The sequence below is a fragment of the Gigantopelta aegis genome, chromosome 1 (genome assembly GCF_016097555.1).
Source record: "Gigantopelta aegis isolate Gae_Host chromosome 1, Gae_host_genome, whole genome shotgun sequence".
Classification (NCBI taxonomy): Eukaryota; Metazoa; Mollusca; class Gastropoda; order Neomphalida; family Peltospiridae; genus Gigantopelta; species Gigantopelta aegis.
Window position 1 is genome coordinate 23,042,167 of NC_054699.1, and position 20,183 is coordinate 23,062,349.

General features: G+C 36.9%; 1 protein-coding gene across 1 annotated transcript; it reads right to left on the bottom strand.

Annotated features, from left to right (window-relative positions):
* Positions 1-1,305: 1,305 nt before the first annotated feature.
* Positions 1,306-18,926, bottom strand: LOC121372384 (nuclear fragile X mental retardation-interacting protein 1-like). Its single transcript, XM_041498690.1, has 9 exons — positions 18,486-18,926; positions 14,955-15,068; positions 12,106-12,168; positions 10,797-10,879; positions 9,780-9,872; positions 8,765-9,002; positions 7,876-8,089; positions 2,608-2,741; positions 1,306-1,826 (listed from the first exon to the last, which is right to left on the bottom strand). The coding sequence occupies exons 1-9, from the start codon at positions 18,852-18,854 to the stop codon at positions 1,476-1,478; spliced, it is 1,659 nt and encodes a 552-aa protein (XP_041354624.1). The 5' UTR covers positions 18,855-18,926; the 3' UTR covers positions 1,306-1,475.
* Between the last annotated feature and the right edge of the window lie 1,257 nt (positions 18,927-20,183).

Genomic DNA, 20,183 nt, shown 5'->3' on the forward strand with positions numbered 1-20,183 from the left:
CCATTTCCTTCCTTCTCTAAAATATACATAAAACAAAACAAAACCATTTTGAAGTATTTTATTTACATAGAACGACCCTTCATTACGGTGCATTTGTTTTTTCAAAGTAGGCGGAACGTTAGTAAAGCGCTCGATCGCAGATCGATCCCTCGGTGGGCTCATTGGGCTATTTTTTGTTCCAGCCAGTGCACCACGAATGGTATATCAAAAGTCGTAGTATGTGCAATCATGTTTGTGGGGTGGTGCATATAAAAGATCCCTTGCTCCTAATGGAAAAATGTAGCGGTTTCCTCTCTTAGACTATATGTCAAAATTACCAAATGTTTGACATCCAATAGCCGACGATTAAGAAATCAATGTGCTCTAGTGGTGTTGTTAAACAAAACAAACTTTAACTTTTACCCCCTTCCCCGTTTTCTTTTTGCAAATCATTTAACATACACGAATGAACAGGATGATTTAATTCCAAGCATAAGCGTACGAGATGGGGCGGGGGATGGAGTAGGAGGGCACTACCTCCCCTAGTGCCTGGAGAAAAACCTCACATTCGGGCAAAAATAACAATAGACATTTGGGAAATATTGGCTAACCCGAGACCTTTTTACTATGTATTTCCACCATTCTACCATTATTTATAATCCCTAAAAAAATGTAGCGATTCGTTTGCAACCCTATATAACCGTTTCGTAGTCATGCCAATATGAACAAACGTCGTTTTCCTGATTCGGGCATTTTCGTTCAGTTCGGGTAAAAACCCAGCCTACCCCGCTATAAAAATGGAGTTAAATATGATTCAAAGTTGTGTCCAAAGTAAGCAGCAATGTCTGCAGTAAATAACGTATTAAATTAATCGTGTCGTCGAATACATAATAATGTGACGGCAGGTGGGGTATGGGATGTTTGGAGGCAATAAAAAAGAAAGAAAAAAAAAGAAAGGAGAAAGTAATCACTGGCATAAACCAGGGATGGGGACATGTGCCCCCCCCCCCCCCCACCCCCTACATACACCAACGAGTTGGCTCGGCCTGTTATGTATAGCAGTTTGCATAGGTGCTTCAAAGTTGCTGATACAAGTCCCAATGTGTAGAGGGTTTTTTTTTGGGGGGGGGGGGGGTCAATCTCTCTCCCTCTGCTCCAATCAAAGGGCATAGTAAGGAGAGGGCCCAGTAAGTTGGAAAACGTCCGTCCAATCCTTGTTTTAGCAATAAAATATGTTTTATGAGGAGCATGCCATGACCCCCCCCCCCCCCCCACCACCCATTAGCCTTGTTTTAAAGACAAAAATAAAATAAACAAGATAAAACAAATTATGAATATACTTTATTATGAAACCACATTTTCTTGTTTTGAATCATTAGTTTTCAACTTCTGTCTCCACCGCCACCATTGAAATTTCCTCTGTTAGAGTAACCCTATTATCACAACTTTCACCAACGTCCAATTCGTCTCTGCAAGAGTTATCTGTCCTTTGTAACTCATCTGCACTCAATGGTTGGCAATCCTTTCGATTCATTACTGCAACAAGTGTTCCCATTAGAGTTATCAGCCCTTTGTACCTCACTTTCAAGCTCCACGGTAGCCAATCCTTCCAATCCATTAATGCAACAAGTGTCGTCATTAGAGTTATCAGCCTTGGTGGGCAATACTTCTGATACATTAGTGCAACAAGACTTAGTATCGTCATTACATTTTTTTGCTTGTTCCAGTTCTGTAGCCAGTTCAGCTGACATTTTGGATGTTTTTCGTGCAAAGAAGTTGTTTTTTACGATATAATACACACACTGAAGCACTACGTTCCTTTCATGACGGATTTCTTGTGCCAGAAGCTGAAAATATATTTGAAAAATCTATCATACTATTATCCTAAACACACATCTATTTAATCAAGGGCCTAATTAACAACAGTCTCTTAGGCTCTGTTAGACAACAAAGCATCCTCTTTGCAAGTCTTTGAGTATTGCACTGCGAGATCGCAAAGTTGCGACAGTTTAGTGAATTAGGCCCCAGATTATCAAACTTTGAATTCGTTGTGTGTTAAAATTATTACAATTAATGACGATCAACATTCACAATACCAATTATTGCATGAAAGAAAGGAATGTCTCGAACAGCACAACAGCATATTATAAGCTACGGTTAATCAAGGCTAGCTCTGAGTAAGTAGAAAATTTTGCCAAACTGTCTTAAAAAATGCAAATCTAGTTACTTTTCAAACAAAACATCAATCGTTACACAATTTTTGTTCGCCAGATTAAAATAAAATTCATAATTGGAGAATTTGGCGGGTGGCAGAGTCAGCCCAGTTTACTTGCTGTTACATATGGCCATTTTGACACTTGGTCTATAGAGAAAATGCAAAGAGAGACATAATAATATGAACATTCATTAAAATTTACTCATGAAAAAAAGGAGAAAATTCGTAATTGGAGAATTTGGCAGGTGGCAGAGTCAGCCCTGGTTAATTGGTGTCACATATGGCCATTTTGACACTTGGTCTATCGAGAAAATGCAAAGAAAGATATGAACATTCATTAAAATTTACTCATGAAAAAAAAAGTTGTATACAATGCCAGCACAGGTTGGGAAACAATGCTGAAGTGATCATACCCTTTCCAGCAGTGTGACTCGTTTCCTAGGTAACCAAACTGCCTGTTGTTTGTTTGGATGGTTTGGATGTTGTTGGGAATGTTTGGACTCCATTGCTGTATTCTGCACATTTTTATTTGTACCAGTAAATGAATCTGAAATTGAGAGAACTAATTGGTAAATAGAGGCAATTTTAAAGATTAAAAAAACCTCACCTAATTATTATTATCGTTTTTTGTTTATAAAATACAACTGATGTATTAAAATCATGCAATTCTTTGACAAACATTTTATTTTCTAAAAATACATGAAACTGTCTATTTTATTATCATCCCTAATGTGTCAATTTTTGTTTGTTTTATCTACCCATAATCTGATTCGGTAAACACACACACACACACACACACACACCCATATGGTTAAAAATATATTGGTACATATGAAAGTGATATGTTCCACTAGAACGCCAAGTGGGATTAACACTTCAACATCACACGATGATGTAATCAATTGGCACACTACAACCTTACATGAATATTGGTGGAAACTTGTTAATTCTCACTTTAAAAATCGTGGGAGTATTAGTTTAACTATAACACCGCTGCTTGTCGATGGTAACGTTATTGATAATCCTAAGGAGATAGCCAATAAAGAATTAAACAATCTACTTTACACTGCCCGCAAGGAGAGTTTCCGACAGTAGACCTTACAGTTGATCCACTTATAGAAATAGAGCTAGTACAATCTGAAGTAGAAGATATCTTAAACACCCTTAATACATCCAAATCATCCGGCCCCGACTTTATTAGCAATAGATTACTTAAGTTACTAGCTAAAGAACTTTCATACCCTCTAACACACTTGTTTAATCTATCATTACACCATTCCAGTTTCCCCTCAGATTGGAAACTTGCTAACGTAAATCCTATTCATAAAAAGGGTAGTATTCATGAACCAAGTAATTATAGACCCATTTCACTTACAAGTAATCTCTCCAAACTTTTCGAAAAATGCATTTTTAAGCACATTTTCAATTTCTTTAGAATAAATAACACCATAACAAAATTCCAGTCTGGCTTTATTCCTGGCGATTCAACTGTTAACCAACTAATTGATTTTTATCATTTTATTTGTCATTCTATGGATGAAGGGAAAGAAGTTAGAGCAGTATTTTGCGATATAAGCAAAGCATTTGATCGAGTTTGGCATAAGGGTCTGATCTATAAATTAGAAACTGTTGAGATATCGGGAAAACTCTTATTATGGTTTGAAAGCTATTTATCTGATCGAAGACAATGTGTAGTACTACAAAACCATTTCTCTCATACTAAACCCATTTCCGCAAGGTTCTGTTCTTGGTCCTATTTTTTTTTTGGTATATATAAATGATATTGTTAATGGGATTACTTCAAATATTAGATTGTTCGCTGATGATACCTCATTATTTATTACTGTTGAAAATCCTGAACTATGTTGTAATATTTTAAACTCTGACTTAGAGCATATTAACAAGTGGGCTAAACGGTGGCTTGTTAAGTTCAGTCCCGAAAAAACCGAAACCTTGTTGTTTAGCCGAAAAATTAAAACCCCCAGCAATCCTAAGTTATTTTTAGACAACGTACAAGTATCAGAGGTTGATGTCCATAAACACTTGGGCCTTACATTCCAGAAATCTGCGGAATGGGATTTCCATATACAAAATATTGTAAGTAAGGCCAGTAAAATGGTAAATTGTCTTCGATCCTTTAAATATAGATTATCTAGAAAATCATTAGTAAAAATCTATAGATCATTTATTCTTCCCATTTTTGATTATGCCGATATTCTTTGGGATAATTGTAGTCTCCAACAGGCATACAATCTTGAAAATATACACTTGGACGCTTTGCGTACAATTTGTGGTTCTGTTCGGGGAACATCTCACGAGTTACTATATAGCGAAACTGGTTTTATATCTTTATCAGAAAGGAGAAGTCGCCATAAACTATGTATGATGTATAAACTTTCTAATAACTTGCTCCCCACATTCTTGACATTACAATTACCACGCCCCATTTCTGCAAAAATCCCATATTACACTCGTAATGTAGATCGCCTCCTTACATACTTTTGTCGAACTAAACTTTTCGCGAATTCCTTTTTTCCTTCCGCAGTTAAATTATGGAATAATATAACGTCCGATATTAGGAATTCTTCATCGTTAAATAGATTTAAATCAGAATTAAATAAATCAGACCCAATTGTACTGTGCTACTTTTACGATGGTGATAGAAGGCAACAGATATTACATAGTCGACTCCGCTTGGGAACTAGCGATCTAAATGGTCATAAATTTGCAAGACACGTAAGTGACAGTCCATTTTGTACTTGTGGACATCTTATTGAAGATGCAGAACATTTTTTATGTTATTGTCCACTATATAATGTAATTCGTAATACTCACCTGTCAAAATATCACAATCTTAATTGCAAGACTTTATTATTTGGTGACCCAAATTTTAGTACCCACGAAAATAGTGTTATATTTAAATCTGTTCAAGACTTTATAATTAATAGCAAACATTTCGATAACTAACCATTCATTATTCCTCCTTCTTCCTTCCCAACTGTGACTAAATAATATCATATCAACTATCTATTTTTATTTTTCCTTTCTTCTCTCTCTCTTCCATTCTTCTCATCTTAGCTAATTTGAATTTATTTAAATTATTATACTATTTCTGTCATCTTGATGTATCAAACTTGTATTTATAAATGTAGGGAGAGGCCTTAACATAGGCTCTTGCCTGTTGGCCAATCCCAAACCGCATTTTGACGGCAATAAATATTGTTTAAACTAACCTTACATGAACGTCAACGAAACGAGATGAGTAACATAAATTAAGGTCAATTATGTGTAATAAATAGGATATTAAACTCGCTACCATTTCGAATCATGTTTATGTCCCTCATGAAATAATTTTCATTGTCACTCGCAGGGCTAGCTCTGCCATTCACCAAATTTGCCAATTGCAAATTTTAAAAACAATTGGCAAATTTTATTTTAATCTGGCAAAATAATTTCATGCAATAATTGATATTTTGTTAGAAAATAACTGTTTCTTCAGTTTTTGAAGTTTGAAAGATAATTTGGCGAAATATTCTGCAGACCCAGAGCTAGCCCTGGCTAAAGCTCGTAACAATTAACAATTATTTCACTCGGGACATAAACATGATACGAAATGGAAACTCATTTAATATCTTCTTAACCTCCAGGAGAGCGAGTAATTTGCATGACACAGGAAACATCTCGAGTAAAGCTTGCACATATTGACACAAACAGGCATCGAAATAAGCATTGTGTCTGACAGTCTGGTAACCCATTTACAGGTTACCACAAAATATAGCCTGGTAACCTATAGGTTACCACAACTATATGAAAGTTAGAATTGAATTCCTGTTATCGGTACGACTAGCGAAATCTGGAAGTAAATTTATCTAGTGGGCACTGCTTAAACACGGATTGCCGAAATTGCTTTGCAATCGCACAAGCGCACATGATTATCGGTGCAATTTCGTACGAGAAAACGAAACGTGAAGTAAATTCATCTAGTGGACGCTGCTTAAATGGGGAATGACTATTATTGCTTGCAATTGCATATCGATGAAATTCCTTACCAGAAAATGAAACGCTGAAGTCCGGAATGCATTGCCTGGTTTACATTCGGAAACGAAACTACCGTTGTTGAAATTTTTCTTACATGCGGTAACCTCCTGGTAACGTGAACGACCGTTTTGAAAGATGTTTTGAATAGCACACACTGAACAATTACTGAAGCAATATAATTATACTAGTATCCAAACACTAGTGTTAAAGCAGCTTCTTGTCTTTGGGAGGTGTGCTGAAATCATGTTTCAAAAAAAGAAGATGTTTGTTTGTTTAATGACACCACTGAAGCACATTGATTAAATAATCATTCAGCTACTGCATGTCAAACATTTGGTCATTCTGACTCATAGTCATCAAAGGAAAACTGCTACATTTTTTCTAATGCAGCAAGGGATCTTTTATATGCACTTTCCCACAGACAGGAAAGCACATACCACAGCCTTTGTCCGGTTGTGGTGCACTGGTTGGAACGAGAAAAAACCCAATCAGTTGAATGGATCCACCAAAGGTGGTTTGATCCTGCAATGGAAGCACCTCAAGTGAGCACTCAACCGACTGAGCTAAATTCCACCCCTTAGGCTTCTGAGATAAAATTAGGGTAGGCGCGAACCCGCACCTCAGATGTGAAGGACTGAGTTTATGAGAAATGGATCCAAACATAAAACCCAGAGCTTGCTTTTTAAGGTGTGCGGGTGCGACCGCGCTCGTACAGCGCACGTAATTTCAATCTGACGAGTGTGAAAAACTACGCACGTTACACTCAACAAACGGCGCACATAAAAAATAGATGGGTATATTTATTTCCACTGTTTACAAAAATCAACAGTTTTCATAGCTCATTTAGCTGATAGAAAAGTCCTTTTATTAAAACAATAAACATTTAAAACATGGCAGTGGCTTCCATGCAATCGTTAAACTGGTATATCTCTTTGTTGAACAAATTGGGAAATACTGGTTTAATAGACAATTTTGTAGACGTATCAGTCAAAATCCAATCGGAGCTGCACTGCCTATTTTATTTATTTTGGAGAGTGATATTTCACTCGCCTTAGCATACTGATGTGTGCGATTTTCCACTCTCCTACAATTTTCAAAAACCAAGGACTGGAAACCTAACAGAAACCGGAGCACATTGATTAACTGATCATCAGCTATTGGATGTCAAACATTTGGTAATTCTGACTATGAAACCTAGCTAAACACAAAAATTGACAGCATCTTGTTATTGGAAAAGTAATACCTATATCTTATATGTCCACTTCGTCAAAGAAAGAAGGAAATATTTTATTTAACGACGCACTCAACACATTTTATTTATGGTTATATGGCGTAGGACATATAGTTAAGAACCACACAGATATTGAGAGAGGAAACCCGCTGTTGCCACTTCATGGGCTACTCTTTTCAATTAGCAGCAAGGGATCTTTTATATGCACCATCCCACAGATTGGATAATACATACCACAGCCTTTGATATACCAGTCATGGTGCACTGGCTGGAACGGGAAATAGCCCAATGGGCCCACCGACGGGGATCGATCACAGACCGACCTCACATCAGGTGTACCACTACGTCCCACCCCAACTTCGTCAAGGCAAAACAATCAACATTTGTAACTCGCACTAAACATGGCACCAACCTTCACACTCATTTTTCTTTATGCACAGAGTTGTCTGCCCTTTGTTTATTTCAGCCTCTCCATCTGAATTGTACGAGTCGATGATGCCGGCCAGTCCACCAATCAGCTTGGAGCTGTCGACGGGTTTCTCATTTTCTAAGTTGTCTTTAGTTTCTTCTTTCTCAACGCTTTTATTCACCATCTGTGAAAGCGGGTCTTCTTCAGCAGTTGAATTCTAGGCAAAGAATAATAGAAATAGAAATAGAAATAGAAATAGAAATAGAAATAGAAATAGAAATAGAAATAGAAATAGAAATAGAATAGAATAGAATAAATGTTTAACGACACCCCAGCACGAAAAGAAAAAAAATCGGCTATGGGGAAGGAAATGGTTTTATTTAATGTTGCACGCAACACATTTTATTTATGGTTATATGGCGTCGGACATATAGTTATGGACCACACGGAAAAAAAGAAATGTTTTATTTAACGACGCACTCAACACATTTTATTTACGGTTTTATGGCATCAGACATGGTTAAGGACCACACATATTGAGAGAGGAAACCCGCTGTCGCCACTTCATGGGCTACTCTTATATGCACCATCCCACAGACAGGGTAGTACATACCATGGCCTTTGATATACCAGTCATGGTGCACTGGCTGGAACGAGAAATAAGGACCACACGGATATTGAGGAAACTCACTGTCGCCACTTCATGGGCTACACTTTTTGATTAACAGCAAGGGATCTTTTATATGCACCATCCCAACAGACACGATAGTACATACCATGGCCTTGTTAACCAGTTGTGGAGCACTCGTTAGAACGACAAATAGGCCAATGGGCCCATCTTGCCCCCAGAATCAAATGAAATACAAAAGGTAAACACATAACACACGTATACCAGTGAATATGTCTGCTCTGAACCACAATCCATGTTTCTCTTTTTCAGTGGTGACTCGCACGAATCATCAGTATTATGCTGTTTGTCGCTGGATGTATCGGCTGTAATGGAGGCATTCAGCCGGTCGTATGCCCGCTTGTATCTGCCTCGTCGACCTCGGTGAGATCCCCTCCCACCGTCATGTGGACCAGTGTTAAAATTCTGGCTGTTATTTCCAAACTGTCCTTTTCTAAACTTGCTGTAAAAAATAAATAAATGAGAACACAAAATTAATATAAAGCACACTTTTATTTCTGGAGCAGGATGTAGCTCAGTTGTACAGCTCTCGCCTGATGCGCAATCGATCTAGGATCGATTCCCGTTGGTGGGCCCATTGGGCTATTTCTCGTTACAGCCATATAAATGATGTTTCCTCTCTCAATATCAAAATGTGTTGAGTGCATCGTTAAATAAAAACATTCCCTTCCTTCCTTTTACTTTTAGTTCTGAAAAACGTGAGTGAAAAATCATGGTCCACCACAAAATGCTAAGCGGTGGTAAAAGAAATTACATTAAATTAAAAAAAAAAATCTCATATTGTTTTGTACATACATTGTGATGAACATTCATAGGTGCAATAGGGGTGGGGATTCAGCTCAGTCTGTCGAGTGCTCGCTTGAGGTGTTTACGTCGTCGCAGGATCGAACCAACTCACTGACTGGGTTTTTTCTCGTTCCAACCAGTGCACCCCAACTGGTCAAAGGCACTTTCCCACAGACAGGAAAGCACCTACCACGGTCTTTGACCAGTTGTGGTGCACTGGATGGAACAAGAAAAATAAACCAATCGGCCGAATGAATCCATCTAGGTGCTTCGATCCTACTACTGAGCTAAATCCCACCTTCTTCACTGGTACTAAGAATATGTAAAATGACCCCAAATGTTTATTGTGTTTGTACAAGTATTTTGCATTCAGGAAATATGATGTAAGATGGGCGTTTTGGAAATAAACTAAATCCTCGACTGCTGATCATACCCAAACTGTTTGGTTTCCAGCACCTCTCCTCTTTCATTTCTGTCCATCTGCTCAGCTTCTTTCTTCTTTATATTACCAGACGTCGGGAAGTTCCTGTATTAAACAAAGAGTATCTTAGACTGATGTGTAAATAACACACATATAACATCTACGAATGTAAATGCTAAACCGTTTTTCTGTAATTTTCTGTGATATCAATAGATAGAAATATTATACAGTTTTTGTGTACAGTTATATCACAAATGTTGTGAATCAAACATTTGGTCTAAAAAACAAAGAAATGCATTTCCAGAAGGTGCCCCAAAAATGTGGTATGGTAGGTCAGCTTAAAAGTTTAATTAAAAAAATAATAAAAATACATATACTACATTCACCCTCATTGGTCAGGGGCGTAACTACGCGTACGCATTGTACTCATTTGAGTACAAAATGTTTCTGCTTATACGCAATTTAGCTATTTGAGTAAACTTTTTTTCAACAATCGCACTAAATTCTCAATGTTACGTATTAACGCTCCACTTTAGGGGAATCCCCAACGTCATTCAAAGCTTGGGTTTCATGAAGATATGACAGTCCTAATGACGTCGTACGAATTTGACCAATACAAGCGTTTCTAAGAAAATAAGTTTTACAGATTGGAATTACTAGTGACTGAATGGCACGATTTTGAGTGGTTTTGCTATTTTCTTGAGTACACATTTCAAAAGTCTAGTTACTCCCCTGTGGGTCCAGATAAAATACTATGGACCTGTATGTACTTGTCAACTACATGCTAAATTTTAAAAAATAAACTTAAAAAAACTAATAAACCTCCCCAAAAATTAGGCAAGGCCACCCTTTTTTTTAAGGATAGGGTTCGATTCCTGGCCTTTTTACAGTTATATTTAGTCAGGCATTTTGACTAGTGCTTTACATAACTTTAAAACACAATAACAGTAGCTTAGAAAACATACTGTAGTGTTGTTAAACAAGTGGGGATTTTTCTTTTTTTTGACCGATATATTAACAAGCACTTACTTCTTCCTCTCTGCAATCCATTTGTCGACATCTTTCTGCGATTCCAAAGACCAAACCTTTTTAGCCAATCCACACTTATGTTGCTAAAACAAACACACAAATACCCCACCTTTATAGAACAGTAAATAAAAGAACCGAAATTAAAGTAGTAACGGTATTATATTCTTTAAAAATAACATCTATGCCTTAAATTTAAAACAAAAGTTGTCAGTGACTCACTATTATATTCCACAATTATCTCTAGAATAATCAAATGTTTAAAAATTAATTATTTGAAAGTGTTTTATAAAATAAGTTTTAGATCTAATGTTAGCTAACAGAATGAAAAGATTTCCATCCAAGTCCTAGATTTGACAAATGTTAACAGGTCAAAATTTAGCTTACAGAATGAGGCTTTTGAAACACTTTCTAGATTTTGCAAAATTAGCTCACAGTCTGACATAGAATGAGAAGTTTGCTGAACAGTTTTCAAATTTCACAAAGTTATCTCACAGAATTAAAAAGGTTTTGTGAAGTTTCTAGATTTACAAAGTAAAGCGGCCCTCACATACTGGTCGCGGTGACCGCGCGACTCCTAAAACAGGCCAAAAAGGACATTTTTGCGAGGCATTCGGCTGGATGCTGTGGCAATCCCGTAGACACCGACCGAAGTCCTCAGAAATAATGTACAACTTTATACAATGCATCTATATATACTTGAGGTGTGGACGCCGGGGGGAAACCTGACATCAATCGCCAGTTGCCCGGCTCCGCCAGGACGCCTACCAATCTGTTCTTTGATCAGCCGGCACCTGCACTGTTTCCACTGCGATCCAATGTTCAAAGGGCACAGCCCGGGCCCCTTCTAATATATGAGGGCACACGTCGCAGACATGAAATTCGCCCGATTCATCCACGGGCTCTAAATCCCCCGGCGACTCCTGCGATTAGAAAAATTGCGTGGACGCCGGCTGATATGTGAGGGTCGCTTAAGGTCATAAAATGAGATAGAGAGGTACAATTCTGAACGGTTTCAAGCATTCACAAAGTAAGTTCATAAAATGAGACATATTTAAAAGTTTTCAGATTTCACTAAGTTACGGTGTAGCTCACAAATGAGGTTTTGTGAACAGTGTCTAAATTTCACAAAGTTAGCCCAAACAATGACAGGTTTTGTGAACAATTTCCAGATTTCAGAAAGTGAGCTCACAGAACAAGAGGGTTTTAGATTTCACAAATTATATAGATCAGACTTCTGATCTCTGTGTATGGTAGTTTTGACAAACATCAGCGGACAGACTATATGAATGATGAAAATAGAAAATATTACCAGTTGGAAATGAAGCTGCACAAGTTTGGGTGCGGCAACATACGGACATCCAGCCACCGAGCACTAAAATAAAGAAACATATATAAATATACAATTAATCATCAACAACTGTATATGGAATTCCCACTTTATACATATTTTTATTTTCTGTAAATTAACATTAATTTTATTTCAGCATATATTTAGTCTATTACTATTAATTAACAAATACTTGCAGCATTTCCGTATATACCGACACTGGTGTCATGTACTATGGAACTGGTAAAGAACTGACGTCATTCTTGTACGTTGTGCTTGCTTGATGTAGGGGTGGGATGTAGCCCAGTGGTAAAGTGTTCGCTTGATGTGCGGTCAGTCTAGGATCGATCCCCGTCGGTGGACCCATTGGGCTATTTCTCGTTCCAGCCAGTGCTCCACAACTGGTGTAACAAAGGCTGTGGTATGTACTATCCTGTCTGTGGGATGGTACATATAAAAGATACCTTGCTGCTAATCGAAAAAAGAGCAGCGCATGAAGTGGCGACAGTGGGTTTTCTCTCTAAATATCTGTGTGGTCCTTAACTATGTCTGATGCCATATAACCGTAAATAAACAAATGTGTTGATTGCGTCGTTAAATAAAACATTTCCTTCCTTCCTGCTTGATGTAGAACATATGTGAATGTGTCCCAATTATAAACATACATGTTATGTATCTAAACTGGGAAATCACGATTCACTATGCAAGTTTCAGAGATCGATACAAGTTGCTTAAGTGTTCTCGCTGCTCCATTTAAGCAGGACGGCCCTCCCCACTACTGCATTTTGCCGCCCTCCTTCCACGTTCTGCCACCCTCCTTTATTTTCACGCACCCTACTATATTTTACACCACCTATCTCTGCTATTTCCAAATAAAAGTTATATTATATTTATTTTATTTGAGCTATAAAAACTACTCTCTTTTTTTTTATAGATTTGACAATCTACGACTGAAAAACAACATATTTAGTGCCTAATGTTTTACTTCATCAGAACGGCCATTCTGTGTTTTGTTTCCACTGTCGTCTGATATTTTGTCCTCAATTGCAGATTTAACTGGTTGTAGCTGATGCTTTTGACTTTCTGTCATTCTGTTTATTCAGCAATTCTTTACAAAATATTATGAACCTTTCATTTTAAGGGGGACATCACCGATTATAAAAACAACGGATCATTATCATTAAAATAATATACACCGCCTTTACAAAATCAAAACTTTTTATCAGCTTTTTATCAGCTGGTGATCAATTCATTCGATGAAGATGGAAATAAAATTAACAGATTTTATCCCACATTAGGGATCACTTCACAAACATCTTTATTGTTTTCCATATATCTTGAAATCTTTATGAAAATAATAATATTAAAACTTTGATTGGTTCAATGAATGAATGAATGTTTAACTACAACCCAGCACGAAAAATACGTGGTCTATTGGGTGTCAAACTATGGTAAATGTTTGTCGGTTCAGCAAAACCGGAACTGCCCATGAATGTCAGACCGACAACATCTCCGGTTCAATTAAAAGATAAAGTTGACTTGTATTTCGTCTCAACTTTTTTGTACCAAGTACTGAGAGGCAAAATAAGGAATATGTCTTTCCCACAAAGTCGACCAACACACAACAATACATGGTAATCAAGCTTTTTTTTTTTTGAAGGGTGTGGTGCTGCACAGCCATCCGCCTTTAATTTTTACCCAGTGAGAACACTGTTGCTAATAAATTTTTAACCGACTAGAAATATAGCTATCAAGATTATAAAAAAAAAGAGGTCCCTGCAAAATTCTGTATTGCCAAATCAGCAAATGTACTGGCGTACTGTCGAACATATGATTCACCTGGTGATGTATACACCAACACCATAACCACATATCTAAATATTCATAATATGTGCTATTATTCCTCATGCTATACATATTACATGTATTGTTGATGTTGTTTGAATGAATGTATGTATGTATAATATCATGTATAGATTAATGAGGGCCTCATGGGAGACCAGTCACCTTGTACTGAATGAGTTTACCCTCTGAAAATAAAGAATTTTATTATTATTATTACCCTAATCAATAAAAATAGTTTAGGGTTGTCTGAACCCCTGCAATTGCCCATGGCAATCGGCAATGCCATGGAGATTATCGTGGAGTTGTTAGTTCTCCACGGCACGTTTTGCCGTGGGACTATATTGAGGATTGTTTTCAAGGGCAATTTGTTTTTTGCCGTGGACATTTTCTTAATTGCAGGGGTTGGTGGTCTTCAAAGACATTAAAACTTAAATAAAAGACAGACATTTCCCCAGGATATTTTAAAGGCGTTTACATTTTCACTATCAATTTAACGCAAATGCCAGCTTTGTTGTCTATGAACATTAGTAATTGACTGTTGTTAAAAGAAAGGGTGCTGAGGGCCCTGCACCTAATTAGCTATGAAGGACATGTTTCACCTGTTAGAAGTGTGAATACCTGTGTACTGTAAAGTTTTAAAAGTTGTTACAGCCAACAGTTGATTGTCACATATAGCCAATTAAAAGTGTAGAGGCAATTGATTTAAGGCCTTTACATGGTGCCAAAGTGCTTACATACACACCTAAGGCAATTGATTTAAGGCCTTTACATGGTGCCAAAGTGCTTACGTACACACCTAAGGCAATTGATTTAAGGCCTTTACATGGTGCCAAAGTGCTTACATACCTAAGGTGTAGTGGCCCCCTACGCCATATGGCTTTGGGGAAACCACTGAAAGATTGTATGTGTTGTCACGAATATCTAATTTTGTCCCAAGGTAAGATAATAAAATATTTCTTCCCACCAAGTAATGAATCTACGTTCACCTGCTGATGTCCGTCAACATGTTCATCATACTTGTCCTTCATCTTAAAGCCTCGGTCGCACGTGTCGCAGAAAAAGTTGTTGTTCTCGGCTAGATCCCTCTTGTCAACCTTCTTCTGTAACATGAAAGATAATAAAATTAATATATACTTCAAATTTTACACATGACGATACATTTTTCAAGATTATTGGAGCTTGTTTGGAGAGGTCTATGCTTTCTATCACTAATTATTTATTCAGAAAATCTTTTTAAAATGGTACAATGAATGAATAGCACACCAGTACAAAAATATATTTACTACACAAAGGTAAATATACAATTTTAAAATTATGAATAAAACAATGTAACTATTATGCATATATGAAGCTATTAAGTTAAAGTTAAAGTCTGTTTTGCTTAACACCACCACTAGAGCACATTGATTTATTAATCGGCTATTGGATGTCAAACATTTGGTAATTTTGACAATTTTAGATAGTAAACCCGCTACATTTTCACATTAGGTCGTCGATGATTGCCGAAGTATTACACAGTCCTCTCTAGCCCGCCCCTACAACATACCGGCAGCAGTAAGGGGAGAGCTAGAGGTAATGCAAGCTAAATAATTCGCCTGCTTCTCCCCGGCTTGCAGTGAACTCATATGGAAAACTTACTTGTATGCAGACTTTGCTTTTTAAGGTTCGCGGGTGCGATCGCGCTCATACAGTGCACACAATTTCAATGTGGCGAGTGTGAAAAATAACGCACGTTACACTTAACAAACAGCACACGTAAAATAATTTTGTATATTGATTGCCACTATTTACCGTATGTAGCTGATAGAAAGATCCATTTAATAATACCAGAATTTTTTTTTACAAAAACGGTAGCGTCCATGCAAGATTTTAATATATGACTGGTACTTATCTTTGCTATACAAAATATTACAAATCGGAAAACACAGATGTAATAGACATCTTCGAAGACGTACCAATCCGATCAAAATCCTTTGCATATTTAATTTATTATTAATTAGAAAGTCCACTTTTGCAAGATAATAGATCACAACGTCTGATAAGGATAACTCATTTATACTGTTCATATATTTATGACAAAAAGAGAACTGGGATTGAATTAAATAGTGGCTTTTGTAACCTACACAAATGAACTCGTTACGGAAATCAGCGAAGTCGATAAAATTAGTTCATAACTGTTAGTCTACAAAGCTTACGAAGGTCCCAAAAATGGCAATCGTGTAATTTTATACTTTAACCCCCCAAACAACAACAACATTTAGACAGAATAATAAAAAGAAGGAAAAGAAATGATAATAGGTATATAGGAATAAGCCTAGGTATTTTTTACGTATATTATTTTTCTTTTTTATCATTTAAAAAAAAATCATATAAAACTTCATTTAAATATTTGTATTTTAGCCAGAGGTTAATGAATGTGCATATGTTATTTAGATATGTATATATGTACACACTATAGTAACAGTAATCAATGATCATTTCCGACTATTTAAATTTTGTTTCGTTTGTTAGAAAGTCACAGACCATGTGACTGGAACATGATTTGCTGCACAGTAGTCTGTGGCATACTGACCAATCAGAGCTATCGCGGTCAGATTATTTTTACTCATGGAATTCTGCACGCACACGCTGGTCTACGTGACAATTTATTACGCACTGATGATGGTGTTTAAAATCATGGGTTTTTTTTTTTTAAATTATCTTTATTATGGCATGCCATGTTTGGAATAAAATCCTTTGCAATGACAGATTTTTAAAAGAGTTTGTGTATTTTGTTATTAACAAATGACGTAACGCTGTCAGAGCTGTTCGTAACTTGTAGCGGTAGGTTAAATGACGGGTTACAAAATAATGAGGGAGGGCGATTGGTTGCGTAATTGTTGAATTAAAAATGCCACGTGAATGTCAGTGTCCCAACTAACAATTGAAATAATTTTAGGCCCACCTTTCACGAGGTTTAAAAAAAAAAAAAAATTTAATGTTTTAATAATGAGTCATAAGTGCACACCTGATATGCTTGGGTAACAATTCATGAACCACCTCCTCAGAACCAGTGGTTTTTTCCCCATCCCAACTATCCTAATCATGTTCGTTGTACATAATAATGAAATTCAAGACAAGTTGATTCCTATGTACATGTATATGTTTAGCTGCACGTTCATCAAACCATCTAACACTGAAAAGGTATATATATATATAATTATGTGCATCAAATTATCTGAATGGTACATATTATAATTAAAAAATCAAATGGTCTGCATCAGTGTATACATGTCATAATTATATTTCTATAGTACTACTCCTGAAACTTTTTAATAAACTACAACTCCATTCCTGAAAGGGAAAAGAAGCCAGACTACACCAATGAACCAAACAACATAAAATTAGAAGAAAACATTATTGGTTTATTGGTTCATTTTTGCAACATATGTCTCTACATTTACATGTACCCATTACGAAATTAATAAATGTTTGATTTTCACTTGCCGTAGCATTTTGACGAGTGCAATTTTTCCACTCGCCTGTTTTTCAAAAGACAAGGACTGTTGTATGGGGGAAAATGCAGTGAACATGTATGGAAATTACAAACTGATGTATCCAATACTGTATAGCAACTTGTGTGTAGTTTTTATGCAGAGTTCGACAAATCCGCTAGCCCGACAGAATTGTCTGGTCTAGGGCTTCTAGATTATGGTAGCCCCACTCCCATGGCTAGTGATATTCAGTGTTGGGCTAGTAAATAATTACTATAGCTAGCCCGATGGCTAGTGGGAATAAAACCTGGTCAAATGCTACATTTACATATTTTATAAATATGAATATCTTGCCCCCTCTTTCTACCTCAATCTAAGGATTTTTAAGCTAAATATCTCTCTTTAGGCGATATATCTGATTATTTCTATTAGTAAAATTGTACTTATTTAAAGTCGGGCGAGTACATTTTTAATCATGGCTAGTACATTTTTAAAATCACTGATCCCATGGCTAGTGGATTTTTATAAAATTCTAGAAGCCCTGCTGGTCATTCAGGCAAGGATGCTCTTGACGTCACAAGTCATTCGAAAAAATGTGCCCATACCCCTATGCATGAAACAAAATATATAACATGACACGAAAATAGGTGACCACGGGTGCCATGGAAATAGGTGATTGCCATTGACATGCAAATAGTTGACTGATGGTCACATAAATAAGAAGCATGTAATGATGTATACAAAACAAGTGTCAAAATACACATTTAAGAGAAATATCAAAGTATATCTGCATAGCCATACATCCCCATACGAGTTCACCATTATTTTTTATTCATACGAGTTCGATCTCCATACGAGTTTTCTGTTCATGAATACGAGTTAGTTTCCATACAAGTTCACAGCATCTCCCTCTCCCCATCCCTCCTCGTCTTTAAACTTTAGGATTTAGACTTAGATGTAATGTGAGTTCCCTCTTTGTTAGTTTGTATTAATCTGTTAATAGAGTGGTGAGGATAAGTTAGATATCTTTCCATCTGACAATACCTTCTTTGATTTTTGGTACCCATTCGGGTTGTTGTTCGAATTATTTGAATTGTTCCAATTGCCTTGAAAAGACCGTCCACTGGGGTGTGGTGACGTCACACGGGGACCGCCTTGAAAATTCCCGTACCCTCCTCTGTTGCCTCCCTGGAAATACTGTGGAGATGCATGACGGTTGTTTTGAAACTGCGGTCGATGAAACCCGCTTCCCTGCATTGCCATTGGGCCGCAAGGAGCATGGTTAGGAAACGGTGGGAAGGGTTGTCTGGGAGAGAAATTATTATTTGAGTGAAAATTCGTGTTCCACGACTGGTTCTGCCATTGGTTATAAGCAGGCTGTCTAGGAGAAAACGTGTTATTGTGATAATTCATCGTAGTTCTGTCGACAAATTCAGCGTTAACACTTGTTTTGCATTTCTATGCCCATGTGCTTCTATAACGGAAGTCATTAACCGGAAACGTACATTACCGGAAAAGGATGCAGGTTAAAACGTACCAAAACCAAACCGTACCAAAACCAAAACGTACCCATTATTAGTAAAACAAAAAACAAAACTACACCACCAGATAATATTCATCGACAACTGGATGTAAAACATTCGGTAATTTTAGAAAGAAGAAGCCCGCTACATTTTTCACCATTAGCAGCAAGGCATCGTTTACACACACGTTCCCACAGACAGAACAGCACATTATTATATCATAACCTTTGATATACCAGTCGTGGGACACTTGTTAAGTCAGGAAAAGGCTCAGTCAGACGATGGGTCCACTGAAATAGTTCGATCTTTCGACGCAAGCACCTCAGGCGAACACTCTACCGATTGAGCAAAGATTGAGTCAAAACGTGAGCAGAAATGTATATGTATAGGGCCTAAGTTTGTTTTGTTTAACGACACCACTGGAGCACATTGATTAATTAATCATTGGCTATGTATATGTGCATGTGTATGTATAAATGTATATGTATATGTATATGTATATGTATATGTATATGTATATGTATATGTATATGTATATGTATATGTATATGTATATGTATATCAGAAGAGCACGAGTTTGTACATTACAGCCCGAAATTAGTCTTTAGATGTTGTGAAAGCATTACCAGAGAAAAGGCTTTATCTAAATATAAGAAACAAAATTTAATATGAAATAACACATCTTTACTATATGATACAGGTGATGCTAAAATGTTTTCATATCTACCGGAACAAGGAACTGACCATAACATAAAAGATGCATGGTATTAAAAACAGAATTTTACTCTTTCAATCTGAAAATACGTCTGTTGAGGTGTAGCACGAGTTCTCTGACTGTAAGAGAGCTAGACGGAAGTTTGTAATAGGGCTAATAACCATCTAAATGTCCGTCTAGCTCTCTTACAGTCAGTGTATTCGAGCTAGTTGCGGTGGTGAAACTGTTAGCTAAGGAAGGTGCTCAGGTCAAGTCAAAGCATTTAACGTGCTCCATTCAGAGTAAGTTGTTGTAGCGCATGGCTGTCCTGGGCGCAGGTGTCGGCCTCAACCGGCTCCTCCGCCCAGGACAGGGGAAGGTGCTGTACCCAAAGCTCCAAATAAAGATGAACAAACACCAATGCATTTGGCTGCAAGTGATGTGTTTTTATGTCTATTGGAACAATTTAGGAACTGATAATATTATGGTTTATTAAATGAGCTCCCATTTCATATCATGTTTACA